This window comes from Copadichromis virginalis, linkage group LG11 (genome assembly GCF_057382275.1).
Source record: "Copadichromis virginalis isolate Kocher_CV1m ecotype Utaka linkage group LG11, C_Virginalis_male_GT1.1, whole genome shotgun sequence".
NCBI classification, from domain to species: Eukaryota; Metazoa; Chordata; class Actinopteri; order Cichliformes; family Cichlidae; genus Copadichromis; species Copadichromis virginalis.
In genome coordinates this window covers 38250227-38272299 of record NC_140628.1, presented here as the reverse complement: position 1 = coordinate 38272299, position 22073 = coordinate 38250227, and the positions used below count along the sequence as shown (strand labels likewise).

The following is a 22073-nucleotide window of genomic DNA, read 5'->3' as shown; positions in this document are numbered from 1 at the left end:
GTGCAAAAGTCTTGAGCCACCCATCATTTCTTTATATTTTGCTACAAGAATGTAAAATTATTTCAGCAACTTATTGAAAGACATGCAGTTCTCCAGGCTTCATAAAGGCTCTTCAAAGCTCTTCTTTGGATGTTGGCTGCTTTCTGTTCAGTTCTCTGTCGAGTACTTCCATAGTGTTGACGTTTGGACTCTGGGGAGGCCAATCCATGCCTGATAGTGAGCCATTGTGGTTTATTTTTCTCTCCAGGTGAACTCGTACTGCAATGATTGTGTGTTTGGGATCATTGTTACACTAAACAGTGAACCTGTTGCTAATCAGCCCCAAACCAAGACAGAGCTTCCACTGTGTTTTACAGATGCCTGTAGACACACTGATGACGACTTGAACCAAAAACTACAAGTTTGGATTAATGACCATAAAAGATCTGTTAACCCTCATTTTCAGTCCTGTTCTTGTGTAATTTGGCCCTTTTCTCTATTTCCCTTCCTTAACTGTGGCTTCTTGACAGCCAGTCTTTCATTTACCAAAGAAGAACTTGAAAGAGCTTCGGAGAACCGGAGAGTTATTGCTCGACATCACTTGGGGGGGGAGAGTCTTGCTCCTTGGAAACATAATATGAAAAAATGAGCAGTCACTCAAGTCTTCTTCACAGTATTTTATGTCACCAATGACAGGCTGAAATAAAAGTGGTTACTTTGCAGTCTGACCATTTTTGGTGAGTAAAGCCAACAAGCAGGTGAACAGCGAGTGGGTGAAAAACACAAAGCTTCAAATGGGATGGAAACAACAGGCTGTGGTCAAAAACAAAACTCCAATGCTTTTCCCTAATCACATTTTTGTTGTTGTTTATGTTGTTGTTGTTTCACCTTGATGGAAAACATCACGAGGTGAAGGAGACTTGGGGAAAACCACCACAGTGCTCAGAGAATCTGCACTTGTGCTGGATTGCTTGATAAGCTCATAACGGATGTTGCTGATATGAGTCTGTTGCATTAAAACTACAACATCTAAGAAGATGAACTACAAAAACCTCACCTTCCATACCCAATGTTTTTCACCACAGTCTGTATATAAAGGATGGTGTCAGTGACGTCCCACTCTGAAGTCTCAAACTGGCATCTTTTTGGAAGCAGACGTCATAAATGAGGGGTGACTGTGAAACCCTCGGACAACACACACACTGATGACTTGTGATTGACAAATTGCTTGTCAATGGCGCGCTCTGGTTTATTTCCAATTCTCACTCTAATAAGGACCATCATTTGCAACAGTAACATCATGCTGTACTCAGCAAGAAAGAAGGCAAAGGCCACTTTCCCACAGACTTCTACACCGGGAAGAGAAAAACCCCCTGAATACAATCATTTGCAAATCTAATTAACCCATAATTTATTAGCAATAGAACATATTGAATGTTTAAGCAGCGAAAATTCTAAGAAAATAAAATCAGTAATTTTGAATTTGATGGCAGCGACACATCACAAAAAAGCTGGGATGGGGTCGTGTTTCCTACTGTGTAGCATGCCCTCATCTTTTAACTAAAGTCCATCTGGGAACTGTGGAGACCAGCTGTGGGAGGTTTGGGGGAGGAATGCTGTCCCATTCTTGTCTGATTGAAGAATTTTAGCAGGCAGGCCAGTTCAGCACCCCGATTCTGCACAATTTAACAATGTTTTGCTGAAATACACAAGGTCTTTAAAAAAAACACGTTGCTCTAAAACCTGCATAACTTTCAGCATCGATAGAGCCTTTCCAGATGTGCCAGCTCCACAGACACTAATCCACCTCCATACCGTCAGAGACGGAGGCTTGAGTGCTTATAACAAGCCCCCCCCCCCCTCGTCTTTAGTCTGGAGGATGTGGTGTCCATGTTTCCCAAAAAGAATTTCAATTTTCAGTTCGTCTGACCACAGAACAGTTTTCCACTTTGCCTCAGTCCTTTTTAAATGAGCTTTGGCTGAGGCTGGCTCAGGCATCCAATACTGATTTCTGGCCTCGTCCCTTGCACTCGTGTCACACATATCAAATTTGAATTGAGTTAATATTTTATAATATAGTTTCTCAGTTAAAAGGTTTGATATGTTTGAGATCTGAAAATCACTGCGTTCTGGTTTTCTGTACATTTTACCCACAAACTGACCTGCACAGCGTCCACATCACTGCAGACACTATTACTGATGTGAAAAAAAGCTCACTAATCATCACAGTGAGTTGAAATGAAGTGGCTGTAATAGAAAATGCTCCCCAGCCTCTGGTCCACTCGTTTTTCCCTCTTCCTGCTGAAGACGATCCATCTTAACAGTTCCTTTACGAAAGCTTTTAGCATCTTTGAAGTCAAATTAATTAACCATAATCCTAAAAGCTGGCAGTACAACAATGCTCAGAATGAGGACGTAAGCTTTGCAAACAGAGCTGCAATACAACCTCTACTTCACTTTGATCATTTTAATTTGGCTAATTATATTTTATTTATGGAGCATTTTTCTAAACCTATGTTACAAAGTGCTGCACGTGGTAAACGGGCCATAACCAGCAGACTCGCCTACATTACTGTTATTTCCATTTCGGCTATTAATTAAACAGTTTGTTCAAAGCACATCAGCATATTTGCAAGTTATGGTGTAAGATGGAAGCAGACATAATTTAAACGATATGATCTGTGACGCTTCTCAGCCTTGTTGTTTCTCCATGAACGGGCTTTCTGATCTCATTTCATAAAGACGGCCCAGCGCATGTGCTAAAGGGAGAAATGAAAGAAGCATTAATGCAACTTTCCTTAGTATTTAGAGAATAAGATTAGCTCTTTTTATGGTCACCACATAGATACTTACAGATCACATGACTCAGACCCTCCTGATCATAACTGACTATTTAACCACAACCGCGACCTCCTGTCAGGTAAACCTGTGACTTTTAAACTGGACTTTAATGACCCCATTTTGGACACACGTGGCCAGTGTGTCAAAGCACAGGCAGTGAGAAAAAAACGGGACACAGAGATGAGAATATGTTTATTCTACAGGGGAGATGAAGCCTTTTCCCTCTGCTCCCTGCTTGGAAAATAAGTGAAGGCCTATAAAATAAATACATGTAAATATGAAATGATCTGTACTGTCTCCACTGAGGCCGTCTGTGTCTTCAGAGACATTTAGATGATGTTTAATGAATAAATTTGCACTATGAAATTGATTGTATCTCTCTACAAACCAAATTTGTATTGGCTCTTGCAAATTTTGAAATAAGGGCAGCAATCCAGTCAAATCCCAGTTGAAACCTCCCATTTTTGTTCTTCCAGTTCACATTTAACACCAGTGGAAATCTTCCCAGGAGTACACTCTCAGAAGCAGGATTTTTTGTTTTCTCTGGCTTACGTAAGAGCACAAGCTGCAATGTGCAGATTGGAGTTTTATTTTGTACTCGCATGCTGGAAGGAAGATTCGACAAACTCGGCAGCTTAACAGAAAAACACCGAGGAGCCCGGCCATTTCCAGATCAGACAAAAAAGAAAAAAGCTATTCCTGTTTTATTTTTCCTGGTAACTAACGCAAAACTTTCCATTTTCCAACTTTCTAACGACTCCGTCACTACTTTGTGCCCGTTTTGTTTCTGAGACGTGTGTGGGAACACTGCCAGATGTAATCTCACAGGATGAATTCATTTAAACCTCAGACACATTTTCAGCTTTTTGCTCATTTATATTCCACTTTTACCTACTGCAGTGCTTGCTCAGATGAAGGAATCTATTCATGTGTGGACTGTAGGGAAGGTCGTTCGTTTTCTTTCTGCAGCAGCCGTAACTAGAAGAGATGAAAAACCTTGAAAAAAGAGACTTTTTTTTAACCCGTTGCCTCTGTCACCGAGGCTGCTGTCTGATTGCGTTCCTTTCTTCTCGTTTAGATTAGTCGCCGTGAACATCACAGGGCTACTACATGACGACAGACTCTGCAGTGGAGCCACTTTTCATTACAATTAATGAAATGTGTGGCATCATGACTAGCCTTGTTTCCAGAGAGAGTGACGCTATCCCCAGACCACGTTGGGCATGATTAAAGCTAACTAGAGGCATGCCTGTGGCCAGCTGTGAGGAGGGATTTTTCTGGCTCAGAAAAGCGAGCTTGGGGAGTGAAGCATGATTGGTCTGCATGTAGTTAAAGCAGCGTTTTACCTTATTTAGCAGCAGTCATTTTCCTCTTATTTCTGGGAAGAAATAATATACATAACCATGAAAAACAAAAACAAGTATTTTATGCTTATGTGAATGAAACCCCATTTAAAAATCTTACAAATGGTCAAACAGATTTATATCATTGGTGATTTAACCTCTCTGATGTGTCCCCAAAATATTTTACATGCAAGAAAATCTCCAACAAAGTCTGCCTCAATTTCTTTGATACAAACCAAATGCATTTTACTTTTGTAACTCCTACTAACAGACTATGTTTTACACAAATTTTCCTTTTTAAGGGGTTTCTGTCAGTAAGATCACGATTTGTGTAATTTTTGAGAGCAAAAAATAAGATTTGGATTAAAACGGTGGTTAAGTACTTTCCTCTGAGACATGTTTAATTCAGCTCACTTTCCTGTAATTAAAGGGTGCTTAACATTTTTTACAGAAGGCCCGACTGACTAACATAAAGTAAGTGAAGGGTCAAAGATTGGATAATTAAACATGACACTTGGAGTGCTGAGCTATCCATGAATTTGGCTGATGTGGCAGATTATTTTACAATTGGCAGTTTGCCAGCCTGGGGCCTTCTATTGTTGGAACAGGCTGACTTCCTGTTTCCTGTTAACAGTTTGAAGTGCAGATTGACATGGCTAGTAAAGGATTCTGCAGTCCTGCAGAAACCCCAAGCACACCCATACTGTTTCTACTGGAACTCAGAGGATTAAGATGTAAATGTGAGCACCTCAGTAAAAGCAGAGCTTTAGACAGTTTGCAGGTCTGGAGCGCTCACGTGTGTTTGTGTTAACACAGTGCCAAAATCTTCCCAGCAAATTTCCCTCAAGATCAGACGGTGCAATCATCAGAGAAACCAGAAAAAGTCCAAGAGCTTCACCTCAGACTCTACAGGCCTCAGTTAGCTCAAGACAGTACAACTGGAAATAGGCTAAACAAGTATGGTTTGTTTATGAAGGTTCCAGAAAAAAAAACCCAAAACTCTTCTGTAAAAAGAACCAGCGTGACTTAAGTTTGCCAAGTTACATCTAAACAAGTCACAAGACTTCTGGAGCAGTGTCCTCTGGACAAACGAGACCAAAGTGGAGATGTTTGGCCATAATGTACAAACACTTGCATATCAGCACAAATGCCTCACACCAGCTGTCAGCACGGTGTTGGTGGACTGATGATTTGGGCTCCACCAACACCCGGGCTCCTTACAGTTATTGGTTTCACCATGAATTCCTCTGTTTCAAAGGTGAGGTCATCTGTACAGACGACAATGATCTCAAGATGACCTCGAGCTCAGCAGCAAATCTACAACAGAGCGTCTGCAATGGTTCACTCATAGTCCCGACCTGAGCTGACTGAAATACTGGGGCGGGGCCTCAGGACAGCAGAGTTGTGTGAAAACTCTTTTTCTTTAAAGTATTTCTAATAAATCAATATCGGTGGCACTAACACTGAGGCATGCTTCAGTCAGTTGCTGCTTTGTTTAGTAAGATGAAGCAATAATTGTTTGATATGTTGTTATTAGTAAGAATTGAAAGGTTCACAGCTGTGTAAATTAGGCAGATGTTAAATGTGTGTACTCTCACCAATATTAGCGGCTCATTCACAGCACGCAGCGCCACATGTTTGATTTAGCAGATTTTTGCAATGCCTGATACTCTTCCTGACGCAGCCCTCAATGTCGGATTTGTTTCTCCACACGGGGATGAACTGGGAACCTTCTGCTTGTTAGGCACATCTATAAACCACTACACTGTAGAGCCACTCCTCAAGGCTGTTTCTTAATATTAGGCTTAAGTTAGCTAACATTTACAGACTGCTGAAACTACTGATGAAAAATATATAAATATCACAGGTTTTACTCCTTTCAAATTGACACTGTAGGTGCAGCAACTAAAAACCTCGAACAAGTTTGAATGTCAGTGACCTCGACCTCAAGGTCAGAGGTCAAGTTTTCTGAAAATCAAGTCAGTGTGATAACCTAGCATAGGATATCCAAATTCATAGCACAGGTGCCACTGGCAGCATCTTTATAATTCTGCCTCTGGAATTATAATAATAATAATAATAATAATTATCCAATTACTTCTGAAAATGGGCGACTTTGTATAAAGAGGCTGTGTCTTCTAAACAGAAAATGAAAAGGTTTTATAAAACAATTTGACTTAAGGCTGAAAGTTTGATTTAAATCCACTGCAGTGGTGTACCGAGCAAAATCCTGATTGGAGACATACACAGGGAGATTTGAGAAATACAACAACGCCCTATCTTGACTTGTCAACATGTGTTGATTACCAGATATGTGAAAAGTCGAAGGAAAACTGGCTTTTTTTTTTTTTACTTGTGCCTAATCAAAACTGTAAATACGAGAGTGACTAACAGCTTTATAGCTGTGAGTCAGTGACACCGATGTTACTGAACCCGATCTAAAAATTCTCAACTGCAGCTACCAAATTCGATGCCACAGAAATGAAGCACAACAAGCCTCCATCTATTTTAATCATAGCGGCATCAGGGAGACTCTTTACTGAATGAAGGTCGTGTTTTAATGAGCGACGAGCTCTTTTTGCTCCTTTAATTGACTCGAATGAAGCAGTTAATGTTTTTTATGTGAACGTTATCCTGAGTGGAGATGGCTTTCAAGCTTGGTAACACATTATAATCACCGTCAGTATTTACAGTAAATAAACAAAAATATAAATGAACTACATTTGAATCAACTATCAGGCCAAACAGTGAATTATTTTAAAAACAGAGCTCAAACAATGCGAACAGGTACCGAAGCTTGTTTCTGTTCATCTGCGCCATAGACGTTAAATTCTTGAAGCGATGTTTTAAAAACTGTTAGAAATCCCATTATTGTGATTTCATGCCCCAATAATTTAATGTGACTGTCTCTTGAATTTATTAATTTATGAAGGCTTAAAATTAGTGCAAAACCCCCAAAAAACATTTAGAAGTGCCAAATTTCAACGCACCTCTAATCTGAAAGAGGCAGAAATATTCATAGCATGAAGGAAAGCTTCGTTATATATGTATGAAAGTAATTGACCAAACAGATCACGTGATTCTGAGGTGGAAATTCACTGATTTCTTTGCTTCCCATGGTGGATCCACCAGGTTTAAATAAACCATAATTATCCTCTGAGTGTCTTTCAACCCGTCAATTTGGTTTTCGCATTACTACTGTTTTTCACTCTTCCTGCTTTTTTAAATCCTGTTTTCAGGCTTTTTACTGATAAACCTCAGTACTGAACAGCAACCCCATTAAACAAGGAGAGGAACTGAGCAGTGAACGAAGCGGAGCGTAAATCAGCTTAGAAGGCCGAGCGTTTCCCCGGGAGCTGGTAGACAGAGAAATGGAGCTGAGGGTTAAAACTGGACTTGGAGGCACCCGGTCGTGCAGACAATGAATTCATCTCCCTTTGAGCAACATTTGTGCAACTCCTTCTTTGTGTATTTATGGATTTACCTTTCCATAACTCCCTCTTCTTGTTTCCAGTGCTGCTGTGCCCGCGGGTGTGGACGTCTCTGGAGAACGGCAGGGTGACGGCGAAGCCTCCCGGGCCCCCCGTGGAAGGAACCGTGCTCCATTACAGCTGCCACGCCGGCTTCATCCTGGAGGGCAGAAACATCAGCCATTGCACTAAGCTGGGCAAGTGGGACGCGCCTAAACCCACCTGCCTGTGTGAGTGTCTCAGAATATATCAGGTTTTCCATTATACTGCGCCTTCTAGCAGAATTAAGATAATTATGTCATATAGTGGGATGCCATTTTCTGTTACATGAGAGATTCAGCGGGCGAAGCAAGCCGACTGACAACAAAGAGCGTAATTAATGACACTGAAACTATGACTGGAGCCATGACTGGAGTTGCAAATGATGGTGATGAATCATAGTAACAACTGGAGGCTATAATTTACTCAGTGAGGAAAAATATTGAGCCTTTATTGATATTTTACACCTAAAACAACAAATTGGTTAATAAATAGAAAATTAAAACAGCAGCTGCTTTGATGGCAAATTAATACATGGTTTCTGCAGTAATAAAAGAACACTGATGTATTTTAAGACCTCAGGAGGAATAAAACTAGGTCTAAACAACTAATTATGTGAATAATATTCAGGCTTTAATAAAGAATGATAACTGGGTCATTCCCTGGAAAACCAAACGAGTGCCAAACATGGAGCGAACCACAGCTAGAGGATGAGGCTGGTAACAAAATGTAGGCGCAAAGGAGGCTTTTGATAGGCTGTCACCTGTCGCACGCGTGGTCATATAGACCTGGGAAGTTTACACAAAATTGACTTTTTAAAGTTTTCTCCAGTAAATGAATCAAACATCCAGGACACCGATGCTTCTTTCTGTTCCAGGCATTAAATTTATGCAATTTAATAAAATACAATCCATGACATTAATGCTCACAGCTGGTTACAGGAATCAATCAATCATGAAATATAAAATACTTACGGCCTTATTTAGGACTTTTTAATGAACTGGCAACCAGTCTCTGGTTCCAGCTTCGCTAAAGAGCAGATTAAATGCTTTTTACACTAATTAGAAAATCTTTATATTGACACACTACAGGCAAACACAGCACTGATCCATTTCAGGATTCTGACTTGATGCTTTCAGGCTAACAGAAACAAACTATACAGAATATTAGGCAGGCACTTGAATATTTGTTTCTGTAAGATTCGAGCTGGATGTTCAATCTCAGCTTGGTCATGTGACATTTTGTACTTTGAGTAGTGTTCATCAAGCTTCAGTTTATCTCATTTTTTGCTAATCAGCAACTTTGTTATCTAGAACGAGCAACTTTTCATCCCCCTTTAGGAAGTTTTTCTCCTTCTCAAAGGCACGTAGTGAAGAATCTGCAGCACTCCTCTGCAGCACAGCTCTCGCAGCCATTGCTCTCCCGCTGCTCTCCCTCTCTGTTCTCATGCACAGCCTCTATGTGGGAGCTGCTGCTGTGCAAAGTAAGAGACTGTCTGTAGCTTCTAATTTTCCCTGTCAGTGATAATTTTACATGTAAATACAGCTGAAATCACAGCACAGTCTTTGTACATCACTCGTGTAAGCTGTGATTTTGTCAGATTATGTCACAGTTATAAAATCTGACACGAGCTCTTCCACCGAGGTTCTTTGTTCAAGGTAATTACAGGCTTTTTTAAAATGTCGAAATACTTAGAATGCTTCTCATCCTTACTTGTCTGCCAGGCATCCTTCTTGCTCACCGCAGTAATAATCATGCCTCAGTAAACCTCATGTTGCAAACTTTGTCACTAGATTCAGCAACTCTTATACCCGCAAACCAAAGTTTTTCTTCCTAATAAGCAAAAAACTGGGCACGCTCAGTGAGACGGAGGCAGACCCCCCGAGAAACATCATGTTGTCTCTGAGTGACTGTCGAACAGCTGTTATGGATTTAGGTGTTTCTTTTACCACAGTTTGTCTGTTAGACGTTTCTGCAAATCAGTGCAACTATGTAAAATATTGAATTGAGACATTCAAATTTTACCTTTAAAAATATAAGCAATTAGCTCAATAATTGTGATAATACACAATAATCCAGCAACAAATAATAATGTAAACATGAATACTATTTAATGGCACTATGTGTTTGCCTTACACTACTGCTCCCTTCATCTATGATGCATATTCTAAAATGGTGTAATGCAAATTGCAGTTTCCAATCATCTCTGCGGAGCTGTTTTCATTCCTGATAGGAATTTTAAGGCTGATTTAAAAATCACATATTTTAATATAATCGCTTATATTTTTTCATCTTTCAGACACGCAAAACATAAAGAAATTATGTTCAGTTATTTATTTACCGATTTATGCTTTGGGTGACTAAAAACACAACAGGGAACTTGCAGAGTGCCCTCTGGTGGACAAACTATGCAACATCAGCGGTCATGGAAAGGAAGAAGGGTGTTTCCCTCTGTCACAAGAAGTTTAAGTCCTTGAGCAATTTAAAAGCTGATACTGTTAGATGGGTAGATAGCTAATAATAGCTAACAATACTGGCCTACCAATAAATTGCTTGGGCTCTTCTTTTCGTTGTCATTTTGGGTGCCAAGTTCTGGCGGTGTGCTCTAATTCTGGTAGTTCACCGCAAAACATTCAAATTAAAGCCTGTAATGAAAAAAAAATCCCAATAAAAACAAAACTTACATGTATTTGTGTTCTTGGAAGTAAAACCTTGAAAAATCAGACCAGGAAACATTTTCATAATTAAAAATATCACAGTGGCATAAGTAATAAACAGCTGGGGTCATAAATGGCTCTACTTGGTCACGTGAAGGTTAAATAGGATTTTCCAGATCCCAGAAAGTTGATGTGACAGTTTATTCATCACTCAGCGCCTCCCACCTCCCACCTGATCAAAGTACACAGGGGTGGGTTGAAATCTGGTACTTTTAGCTACTTTATTTTTTCCAGCATCTTTGATCCCTCATAACTCCATACGTACAGCAGATAGCTGCACAGTCCTTTTAGGGCTGAAAGCCTCATTTAAACTGTCAAAACCCACAACCAAATCAAGTTTACAGCCACAAATGGGTTTGTTATCGTCAGCACAGCTTTTTCTCTAACCAGTGATGAGCATCGTATATATCAGAGGCAAACTGCACCAGTTTAACTAACGTCTGTGATGTAGAAGAACAGAAACAAGCACCGGTACCCTGGATGTTGATTTATTTTCTGGTCATTTACTGAAGAAAAGTTTAAAAAGCATTCTGGGTAAACTTTCAAGGGTCATCTAATCACATGGCAAAGGTAGCTGCGCTGGTTGGAGCATCTGAAAGGTTTCTTTTTGATACCAGGCTCAACTTGTAGCAGCGATTCTTTGATTCCTTTTGAATCTTTTAGCCAGGATTCCTTCTGAATGATTCCTTCTGAATTATGGCTGCGAGATTCATTAAATATACTAAAGGTATTATACCAAGAAATCTGCTGATTTTCAGTGAGCAAGGTGGAAACTTTTTTTAATATACAGATATATACTCTGGCCTGGGGGTGAGGACAAGCATGCATGTATTATATTTTAATTTTCTCCCGAGTGTCTCTTCCACAGAATCGCTGTAGCCCAGTATTTTACCACTGCTCACTTGGGTTTCAGTCTGCCTCCCGAAAATAGGAGCATTAGGCTTTAAAGATGACAGATAATTGCAAACACCTGCTCTCCCATCAGTGGAGCACTGTTGCTAAGCAATAAATAATGCAGCCAATCACAGTGGAAATCCTCAGAGGGTCGTCTGTACCGTTGGCACGGGCAGGTAAAGCAAATGACGTCCTGTACATGAAACAACAGTCAGGAATAAAGAGCCTGAGTGGGTATTAGTGATGTCACTGACGCCCATCAGTGTTCTCAGTTACAGCAGATGGCGTGTCCGCTGTCGGAAAAGATTTGTTCAAATTAGTGCAAATAAATGAGGATTTTGGAAACAAACACACACACGCACACACACACAGATGAAACAAACAAGTGAAGGAAACAAGATGCCAACTGGTTATCAGAGGAGTTGGCATGGCAACGAGTAAAGTTGCTATGGGAATGGTAGTATTAAAAGAGATGAAAGAGGAATTATCAGCACAGTTGGAAAGTAGGGCCCTTATTGTATAATCCCTAAAAGTCTAGATTTAGAAATGCTGACCTACATGTGTGAATGCTTCAAATAGACTGAAAGAGCATTGAGACAGTGGTTTGTGTTGGGCCTTTATTAAATGAGGTTTATAGGTTTTCTGTTGGGTTTTATATGCTATGTGTTGTTCATACTATTACATAATAGGGACTTCCAGCCAGGCATTGCTGCTCAGCATAAACCTCTTCCAGACCCTTTCACAGGATAACTACGGTGTTGTATTGCTGCCCCCTAGTGGAGCGAAGTAACATTGAACGCTTTCAGTTAAAAACTTTTTTTACCCACTCTGTTGGAGTATTTATTGTAACAAAATAAAAATCTGAATATATTTGTAATCAATTCTTCTTTTGTCCTTTTTCTATTTCCCTGCCACAGATGACAGAAACTACACAGGTAAGAACTTATTGTTTCCTAATTTTGTGATTTTGAAATCTGTTAACCTCGCTCAGCTCAGCGATGACCTGTTGAAGGTTACAGGGTTAGATTAAGGTCACCGAGTCTCAGTCTTTTTCTGCTGTAACCTTTATAACCTTCCTAATTTTATCAATCATTAACACTAACAAAGGAAGATTAATTTTACTTACTAAAAGTTGGCATTAGCCAAAAATAAACACAACTTATTATCCATTAAAAATCCTATTCATGCAGCCTAGTTTCACTTTGTTCTGCACTCGTTGCTCCTGCCCCATCTGTGGCTCTGGGCAACAGTTGTGAGAGTCACCAGGATCCCGTCCACTCCTTTTTTATGGAATTTTTGCCAAATGGAAAAGCTGACAATAGAAGAACTCTTTGCTCAAAATGCATGTGTAACATTTTAGCTTCTAGTATCTGAAAATGTGCCAGGCAGCTAGTCACCTCGTGGTTGTTAAGAGAGTAAATGATAAGGACAGATATCAGATCTATTCAGTAGTGCAACAGACAACCGTCACCTCAAGATGCTTTGTACTGTAAAGACACTGCAGTGTTTGAGAAAAAGCCCCAATGATCAGCCCCACCCCCACCCTTGAGCAGCATTTAGAGACAGTGGTGAAGAAGAACTCCCTTTTAACAGGGAAATATTTTAAGCAGAACCAGCCTCAATGATGGGCCGTCTATCAATTTGTCAGGGGGTCAGGACAGAGAAAAGAGAGAAAATCCCAAAACAGACAAAACACAAACTGCAAAAGACCGTAAACAAAAGTCACATGACTGCATATTTTGCAGAGAAGCACTGTTCAGTGTCTGAGTCAAGCAGCAGCAACTAAGAAAACTGATCCCGCCCCAACTGTAAGCTTCATCAGAAAAGGAGAGCTGGAAGCCTAAAAGTGCCGAACATGTCTGTCTCCTGAATCCAGACTAACAGCTATGGGCTCTCCGTCCTTTTCTACCTTTGGAAACTCTGTGAAACACAAATAAGCCAGCAGCCTGAAAGTGAAGTCAGATAATAGTGTGAGGTTTTTAAGATACGACGGAGCCTGATCATTCAGGACTGTGTGGAGAGAGTAGAGGACCCGAGTGCAGACAGAGGCAAGTAGACAAAACTGAACTTAACAAAAAGCGAGCCTTTATTTAGGGCTGAAAACTCAAGGAAATACAACAAGGCTAAACTGAGGGAAAACCTGAACGTAAACTGGGAAACTATGACTCTCACTGAGACTTTATACTACGACTAGACAAGATAACAACTATGGCTTGACTGGGAAACTGTGACAAAGGGTAGGGAGGGTAACACAGACAACGAGACAATGAACACAGGAAGACCGATCTCCACAAATGAGGAGATCAGGGGAAGTGGAGACGTATGAGCAAACAGCTGACTAGAATGAACATAATGATGCCACAGTGGAAGTGCAAACTAAGCACATAGAACATGGAAACAAAACTGTCAAAATAAACAGGAAACATGATGAGATGCAGACACGACAGGAACTTGACAACAAGAACCACAGAGACATGAAGCAGGGAGACTTAGAACAGGGGAGAAGACACAAAAGGATCCACAAACAAAGGACAACAGCAACCTGTGCATTGTAGAAATTACTCAGATAAACTAAACTGAAACTAGAAAACCAATGAATAACGAAATACAATAAAACTCAAACACTGGGCCACACGACCCAGTACCGTGACATAGAGCACCCTGACATAACAGGTTATATCCCGATCCAAAATAACAAACCAATCACCATAGCAAACACGACACAGGTCAGCTGTGCAAACCCAGGCCATGAAGCTCCCGACACACAGCCTTTGTACTGATGTTCATGCTCTGCAGTTACTGAGTCAGCAGAGAGCTGGCAACACGCTGTGACCCTGCTGTGTAACCACCGTGGTCTTACACTGCTACGGATCCTGAATGCTTCCATTGTGCTATAATACTACTTACAGCTGATCATGGAACAAGAAGAAGAGAAGAGATGTCATATGGTGATTTGTTCGAATGATCATTTACAACAGCGGTCTCCAACCCCCGGGCCTCGGACCGGTACCGGTCCGTGAGTCGTTTGGTACCGGGCCGCGAGAGTAGAGGCTCAGGTGTGAAATGTATGCTTTTCAGGGTTTTCAGCGTGATTTTGTTATCGTTTTTATCGTTAACTCGGTTTTCCTGGGTCTTTTCACGTGTGTTATGAATAAATCTTCTTTTTTTCGGTACTAGTTTTGTTTTGTTGTATTTTGTTTTGTATTTTTCCGCGACACCTTAAAGGCCGGTCCGTGAAAATATTGTCGGGCATAAACCGGTCCGTGGCGCAAAAAAGGTTGGAGACCGCTGCTTTACAAGATGCTTACGTTCAGTGATCTGTTTAGAACAACCACATTCTTTCACAAATGTTTGTAAATAGTGACGCAGATGACGTAACATTACAGGGAATCATTCGGTTATTAAAATGAGTATATATACTATTTTATAATTAGCTTTGTAATGAAGCCCATTAAGCATTTGAAAACTCAACATGGCCGTGAAGAAGCTGAACTCTGAAATTACTTTTTTTAACAATACTGTTCATTTCAGTCACATCTCCTGTATAAACCTCTGCACTTTGATCCTATTGATCTCAGACTCCTGCAGCCATATGCTGAAGTGTCCTTGGGCAGGGCACCGAATCCCAAATACCCTCTGATGCATCCATCTGGGTGTGCATGCGTGTGTCTGTGGATGCAGCAGTTTAAAAAGTGCTTTGAGTGCTAAAAAAATTAAAAACCGACACATCATACAGTCCATTTAGTACACAAACAGATTCATTCTTCCATTCTCATATTTAGCCTACCCCAACATCTAACTATATCTACACACTTTATCACCTTCCTTTGTGTTTGCAGTGCATCCTTCCAGTGTGACATAGTGTCTGCTAGCCTGAACCTAAATATCCTCCATTGTCTTTAAAAATAAAATTCTCAATAGAATAATCTTTTCCTTCTAATCCTTCTGTAAGATGAGCACAAACAGAATAGATGTAAAGTTGTGCAGATGTTTAGCGACATAAAAGTGGACACTGAAACACAGAGCCTCTTTGGAACGTTGGCAAAAATCAGTTTACATCAGATAAAATCAACTTTTTAAATACATGTCAAATCATCACAAATATGCAGTGTTTCAAAGAGTAGACCTCAAATCATAATATATTTCATAAACAGACTTCCATCTTTGATCTCCCGTCAGTCCTCTAAGTTTGACACCAGGCTGCGGTGTGACTTCTTCACCAGAAGAGGGCAGAAGAGATCTTTGAGAAACCCCCCACACTCGGGCGTGTCTCCATGTGGGGCAGCAGTGGCCTGAAGCACCAACAGGGCTTGTTCTAACTGAAGGTTTAAATCCCCACACCAGCTGGAAGATCTGACTTGAGGGCATGAACAGCTTTGAACAGCTTGTCCAACTCAATATTTTTTTTTTTTACTGCTGTGATAAACAAGATCATAGTTGAAGCTGTAAACATAAGTTGAGGAAGATAGTTTTCATATCTTATATCAGAAAATGCACACATTGCAGAGCTCACGGGCTCTGCTCCAGTTTCCAACGAGCCAATTACACGAAGAAAGGTTCTGAGTAAATCCTTCATTTATGACTTTGAGGACGGTTTCATTTGCTCATTAGTGAGGAAGTATTTTCTCTCATCTAAACGAACCCCCCTGTGTCTTTGCTTAATTGTAATTCCAAAGTTTTAATGGAAATTATATTCTTATTAGTTTGTTGCTAATCACTTTTTCTATGCCCTCTCTGAAGATTCACTTTTTGAAAATGGACAGGATATTACAGGGATACAATATTAGAGGGATGTTCTGCTCACGCCGGCCCGCTGCTACACACAGCGTTACTTAAACACAGAGTTTAAACTGTGCAAGTTCACAGCAGGTCGTTCTCTGAAAATAAACTAATGTGCTTAGTCAGCCTTCCCTGGTAGAATAAAGGGTCGACGCATCTACAAGAAGAGCCACTTGATCTGACCCCTGGCAAGAATCATGAATACATTAGTAACTGTTGCAGGATGGTTCGTCCTCTTGCACAGTTATGTCACCACATTAGGAACTGGCCACGCTTTCAGACTGGTTGTTCAACCTTTTTTGTCTGGTGTTCTCCCAAACACCTGTCAGATGGACTCCTCCATCAACACCTCCTCTCCATAAACTGTCAGTGGTTCATTTCTGTACAGGTACAATGCTGTGCAAAAGTTTAAAGCCACCCCTCATTTCTTGACATATGACATCCAAAGAGCCAGTCTTTGTTCCTTTTAGGTGCTCGTGAGCAGCATCCAAGCAGAGAAAGGTACCTAACTCGAAGGATAAACCGGTGGTGTGAACATAAAAGAAAATTTTAGCAAAGAACACATTTTAAATTGTATCTTTAGGCACTTTGCTACCTGCAGCCTACGACAAAAACACATCATTTGTTCCCATTTTTGTTGAATCTATGAAAAATACCAACGGTAACACAGTTCGACAGACATAAAATTGTATCTTTGCACCAACAAGGTGATTCCAGAAGAACTATCAGCTGAAGACTTGGCATGTCACAGTATAATGTGTAGTGTGTTGTTAAAAAATTGAGGGAAACTGGACGAGTGGAGGACTAAAGCAGAAGTGGCAGGTCTAAAAAACAAAACATTGACAGTGAATGAACAATATCTGAAAGTCGTGTCTTTAAGAAACAGGAAAAATCCATCAAAGATCTGACACAGGACCTGAGAGATGCATCGGGACCTTCGGGTGATCCACGTGCTGTTCACTGAAGCCTCATCACAAACGCTCTCAGGCGTTCAAGAAGCCTTAAGGATGAGAAACTGGGAGAAAAGACTGAACATCAGTGGCAACTGGTCTGCTGGAGTCTGATGAATCCCAGTTTGAAATTTTTGGTTCAAGTCGTGATCAGTGTGTAAGGAGGACGTCAGGAGAGAGGCGCACCAGCGAGTGTCTATGAGGGAGGTTCTGTCATGGCTCGGGGCTGCATTTCAGCCACGGTGTTGGAGATCTTTTCAAAAGTGATGAAACGATGAAAGCAGCGAAGTGGCCTGAACACAACAAAAGGCAGAAACATCCAAAGAAGAGCTTTGAGCGTCCTTCAAGAAGCCTGGAGAACTTTTCCTGAAGACTACATAAAGAAATGACAAGAATGCTGCCTCACAGAGCTCAGGCTGTGGAGAAGAAAGAAAGAAAGCTTTTTTTTAAAATGCTTTTTTTTTTGCCTTTTCATTTATGTTAGCACACTTAGATTTAGGATTCAATAAATCACTGCACACAGTTCCTATTCTGCCAGAAATGAAGGGTGGCTCAGTGCTTTTGTACAGCAGTTTTTTAATGCTAATAATGAGACAAGTCGATGCTTCCTGAGGAAATATGTTGCTTAAGTAGAAAATTCAAAAGAAAAAGATTACATTTTTTTTAACACATCCACGGATGAATATTGGTGGTGAGCGTTAAAATTTGGAAAGGGTCATTTTAAAAGGACCTTATATAACTAACAGTTTAACAGTTATGATAAGCAAACTAGTTATCTTTAACTACAGGTTTGCTAATTACGTTTCTGGTGGACACTTTTTCATTATGCTACTTTTGCTACATTTGTTTCCATTACTGCTAACTAACGTTTACACTTTTCTTTCTATTTTAACTTTCAATCACTCTTTTTAATAAATACATTTCAACTGTTAACTCTTAGTTTATGTATTAGGCTGTTTTCATCCTAAACAATTTCATGTCTTCGTCCATAACTTTAGCAAACAAGTTATAACTTTAATTTGTACGTTTAGCTAAAGAACACCATTAGTGCTTCTGAAGGAATTAAGAGCTAAAGTAGCCTAAGTAGGTAGTTTTGTCAGTTTGTTGGTCTGTAGCATTCAAGTGTGTGTTAACACAATGCCACAGTCTTCCCAGGAATGGAGAGAGCGAGCTGCATGTCCGACTCTACAGGCTTCAGTTAGCATGTTAGAATCTTACAGCTCATAACACTATAATTGGAAAAAAGGCTTCCCATTAAAACCAATGGGAGTGCTCCCTCCACCCAGTTAAAATGCTGTGGTTGGCTGCACATAAAGGACCACCATGATGTGAGAGACTGATACATGTGCATTGATTCTTTTAGTTTACAATTTAAAATTTGACCCTCAATTAATAATTCCAGACCTTTACACTTTTAGTTTTAACACTTAAAAGAAGCAGCAATACCAACTCACTTAATAATTTTAGCCAGCTAGCTAATATGTTTATTCATGAACGACTGTATTTGTTCATTCAGGCTTTTTGCTAACAATGTTATGCACACTGTTATGAAACATCCTTACTTTTCTCTAATACCTTCAACTTTGGTGAGCTTCTTAACAATTTTCTGCACAAACCTGTTCAGGTCCACTTAATTCTTCAATTAAACTCTAAAATATGTTTTTATTTTTTATATATTCGTTAAGACAATCTGTCTGCGTAATCCCCCGGGGTACTTATACCTCTAATTGGGAATCACTGCCATAGATTCTTTTAGAGTCTGTGACAGAGACCCATAAGGCTGCACGTACACACCCTCTTCATAGTCCCACACAAACAGGATATACAACACTGAACTCTTAGCTTTATGCAGGCAATGATAGGTGGAAGAATAAGTTGCCGGTGAAAAACTTTGCAAATGTCACAGACTTAACAAACACATAATTAACTAAGCAACAGAGAAGACTGTTTCCTCAAATAGAAATTTCCATCCACTGTCTCAACACTGACCTCCTTCTAGCTCTGCTCTGTCTCCACTCCATGTGCCATCACCGCCCACTTACTGCCTCCTCAGCGGGAGAAAGGTTAATACCCTGCTCCTGTCTGAGTCTGCTCAACCTTGTGTGTGTTTCTGTGTGTAGATGCAACAGGACTGCATCTAGTGTCTGTTACTGTTTCTCTGACAACAGTTTAACAACCATATGCGCCCCTAGAAGAAAGGCAGCAAAAACAGGGGCATAATAATCCCCGGAGTCTTTTTTAATATCATCAGATTTTAAAAGAGCTAAGAGGCTACGACATCATGATGGCTGGCTTATTTCTATTTATCTTTTGAAAACCAACAATATGCTTCAGCCCCTGATCATTCCTGACTTTTCAACGCTGTTGTGTTAGCACTTGGCTTCAAGCAAATTTGCTCCGACTGAAGACATAAATCTTTACAAATGGAAAAAGGAAAATTACCCTCTCCCTTCGAGCCTCGCATTTGTCTTTAACCATCAACAAGATTACCTGGTGAAGGGTTGTCATTTTATACAGACAAAAAAAATCAGCCTTCACCTTTTTTTTCTTTTGGATGTGTGTGTCTTTTGATTTTTGCTGATTATTTTATGTAAACTTGTAATTATTGCTGCACAAAAACAAGTAAAAAAGTGTAATTTGTTGGAAACGATGTTCAGTGTATAAAAAGAGTGCTTTTGTAGCAGGATGGTGCAAATGGGCTTCAGTTTATTGTAATTAAAGCAAACAAAGTGGGCTGAAGGATGGTTTATGTGAGCTCCACAAAATTGGTAACACAAGTTCACTGTGGGATTTGGTGCTTTGTGATACCTATGTGAACTTTTTACAGCATGTGATCCATGGGAAGGATGGCATGAGAGCAAAGTAACAGAGAAGTTGGACTGTTATTCTGAGCAAACAGAGGTATTCTCTGAGCCAAATCAGGGGCCAGTGCATGAAACTCTAAAGCCTTCAGCGGATCAATTCATCAAGCCTTGTTCACTGAGAGACAGCAAAGTAGGTTTATCACAGATATAGAATTTACTAAATAAAGAACACAAGAGCTGAATCAGCCAAAGTCAAAAGAAAGCTGTCTAGCTGTGGTCTCAGAGGATGAGGAGCATCTCGAAACCATTTCCCAGGAGGAGAAACGAGGACAGAAAGTCCAGTTTACAGATGAACCCTGGTAAAGATCAGTGGCAGTAACTTGAGGCTGAATGTAAGGAGAGAACGAATGATGCCAGAAAGAGAAAAGTTTGTAGCTGGACACCTGCAGTGAACTGACTCCACCCTGGCTGAGGAGAAGCAGCTCTCTACTCTGCAGAGATGTGCTCCACCCTCTGGTTTGCATTTTTGTGGGGAAGGATTTGTGCTGCAGCAGGATAATTGGCCCAATCACAGCTCAAAACTTTAGGGAAACAAAGACTGCCGCAGACTTTCCTCCACATTCGTATTACGTCAACCCCGCTGAAAGTTTATGAGTCAAAAATTCCCAACCAGAGAGATAATAAGAGAGAGACACAGACATGACACTCAAAGAATTATGAATAGAAATGAGTGAACTCTGAGGCTGTAAAGATGGTGTTAATCTCACCCTGCCTTCAAAGAGCCAATCAACAGTGGAGCTGTGAAACATATGATCTGATCATGTTGTTGCACTGACGCATGCACACAGAGGTTTCAGGTATGTGTTGGCAGCCACTGCTGTCAGTTCATTATTGTAGTTAAGAGAAGTTCAGTGTGCTGCCTATTATTTTGCTCACTTTAGCCATGATGTAAATGAGCGTGGCATTTGTTCAGGGCCTTGATTGTTGATTGTGATTGCACTCTGGATCCACTCATTAGTGAAGCTGTAATGTCACAACTTTGCACAGTAGAAACAAAAACTTTCTTTTCATGCGCGTCGGAAAACTTTTTAAGACTTTTTATCGGAACAAACATGATGACACATATTTGCAGCCTGATACCTATTGATTCACACAGGAATAAACATAACTGCCCAGAAACCTCGCTCACTTAGTCTGTCATAATATGAGGCGAATATTTACAGCCTCGTGTAAAATCGTCCTTCTTCTTTTTCCGTCTTCTTCTGTTGGAGGTAACACCAAATCAGATAGAAGTTCCCGTTTGACCCTTTTGCAGTCAGCTCTTTTTCTTTTGGTAGAATAAATTTAGTCATGAAGAAAAATGTACCTTCACACCTCATTAATGTTTTCTGAGTTACAGGTCAGTTTTTGATCCCACATAACTGCACAAGTACAGAAGACAGCCACAGGAAATCTTCAGAGATGAAAAACATCCATTTAAATGACACGTTTAAAGAAACAAATTGCAAAAAGAGCAAAAGTAGTTTAATCAAGGTGATGTGAGTATGAATGTCGCTGCTCCATTACACAGCCATAAGCTACTTTCATGAGTTTTAAAATTGGATTATTATATATGATGAAATGATCTGGATACAGTTGATGAACTGTCACACATATGCTAGAACATGCTTTGATCAGCCACCTATACTTTTACCCAAAATGCACTTTTTAAACTTTCAATAATCAGAAAACAGATCAACATCTGCAATATTACACTGGAGCATTTTTGTTATTAAAGCTATAACACATCCCCTATAGCTCTCCCTCGATGTATATTGATTCTCAAAGTTGCTTATTGAAAAATTCACGCTGAACAAAATTCAGGTTGGCTGTAAAATAGATTTGGTTGCTTGGAGCTGAAATGGATTTTTCCACCTTGAAAATGTCATGTGGGCTCAAAAACGCTTGGGAAAAAAATAATGGCAATAATCAAACGGAAAACTTCATCCCACCCGTCTGCACTTTGAGGAAAAATATTTATGGCCTATTTGTATAATTTTGCATGACTTCATTAAATATACTAAAGTTACTGTTTAAAAGAAATCATGTGATGGTGAGGGGTCAGGTGGGAGTCGCTGATTAAATGATTATCAAATCATGCTGGGATAATGTGAGTTATCAGGCTTCAACAAGCTTAGACTGAACATTAAGCTTCTCATATATATTGAAATATTTTCTAGTAAATTCAAAACTAATGCAAAAAAGAAGCATTTTCACT

The 22073-nt window shown here is 40.1% G+C and overlaps 1 protein-coding gene across 2 annotated transcripts in view; it reads left to right on the top strand.

Moving 5' to 3' along the window:
- The window catches only part of gabbr1a (gamma-aminobutyric acid (GABA) B receptor, 1a), a 132993-nt gene that overhangs the window by 18174 nt on the left and 92746 nt on the right, over positions 1 to 22073 (top strand). For both annotated transcript variants that reach the window (XM_085472344.1, XM_085472345.1), the window contains 2 exons: positions 7678 to 7863; positions 12201 to 12218. In XM_085472344.1, the coding sequence (XP_085328470.1) occupies positions 7678 to 7863; positions 12201 to 12218 (204 nt within the window). The remainder of the gene's footprint in view (positions 1 to 7677; positions 7864 to 12200; positions 12219 to 22073) is intronic.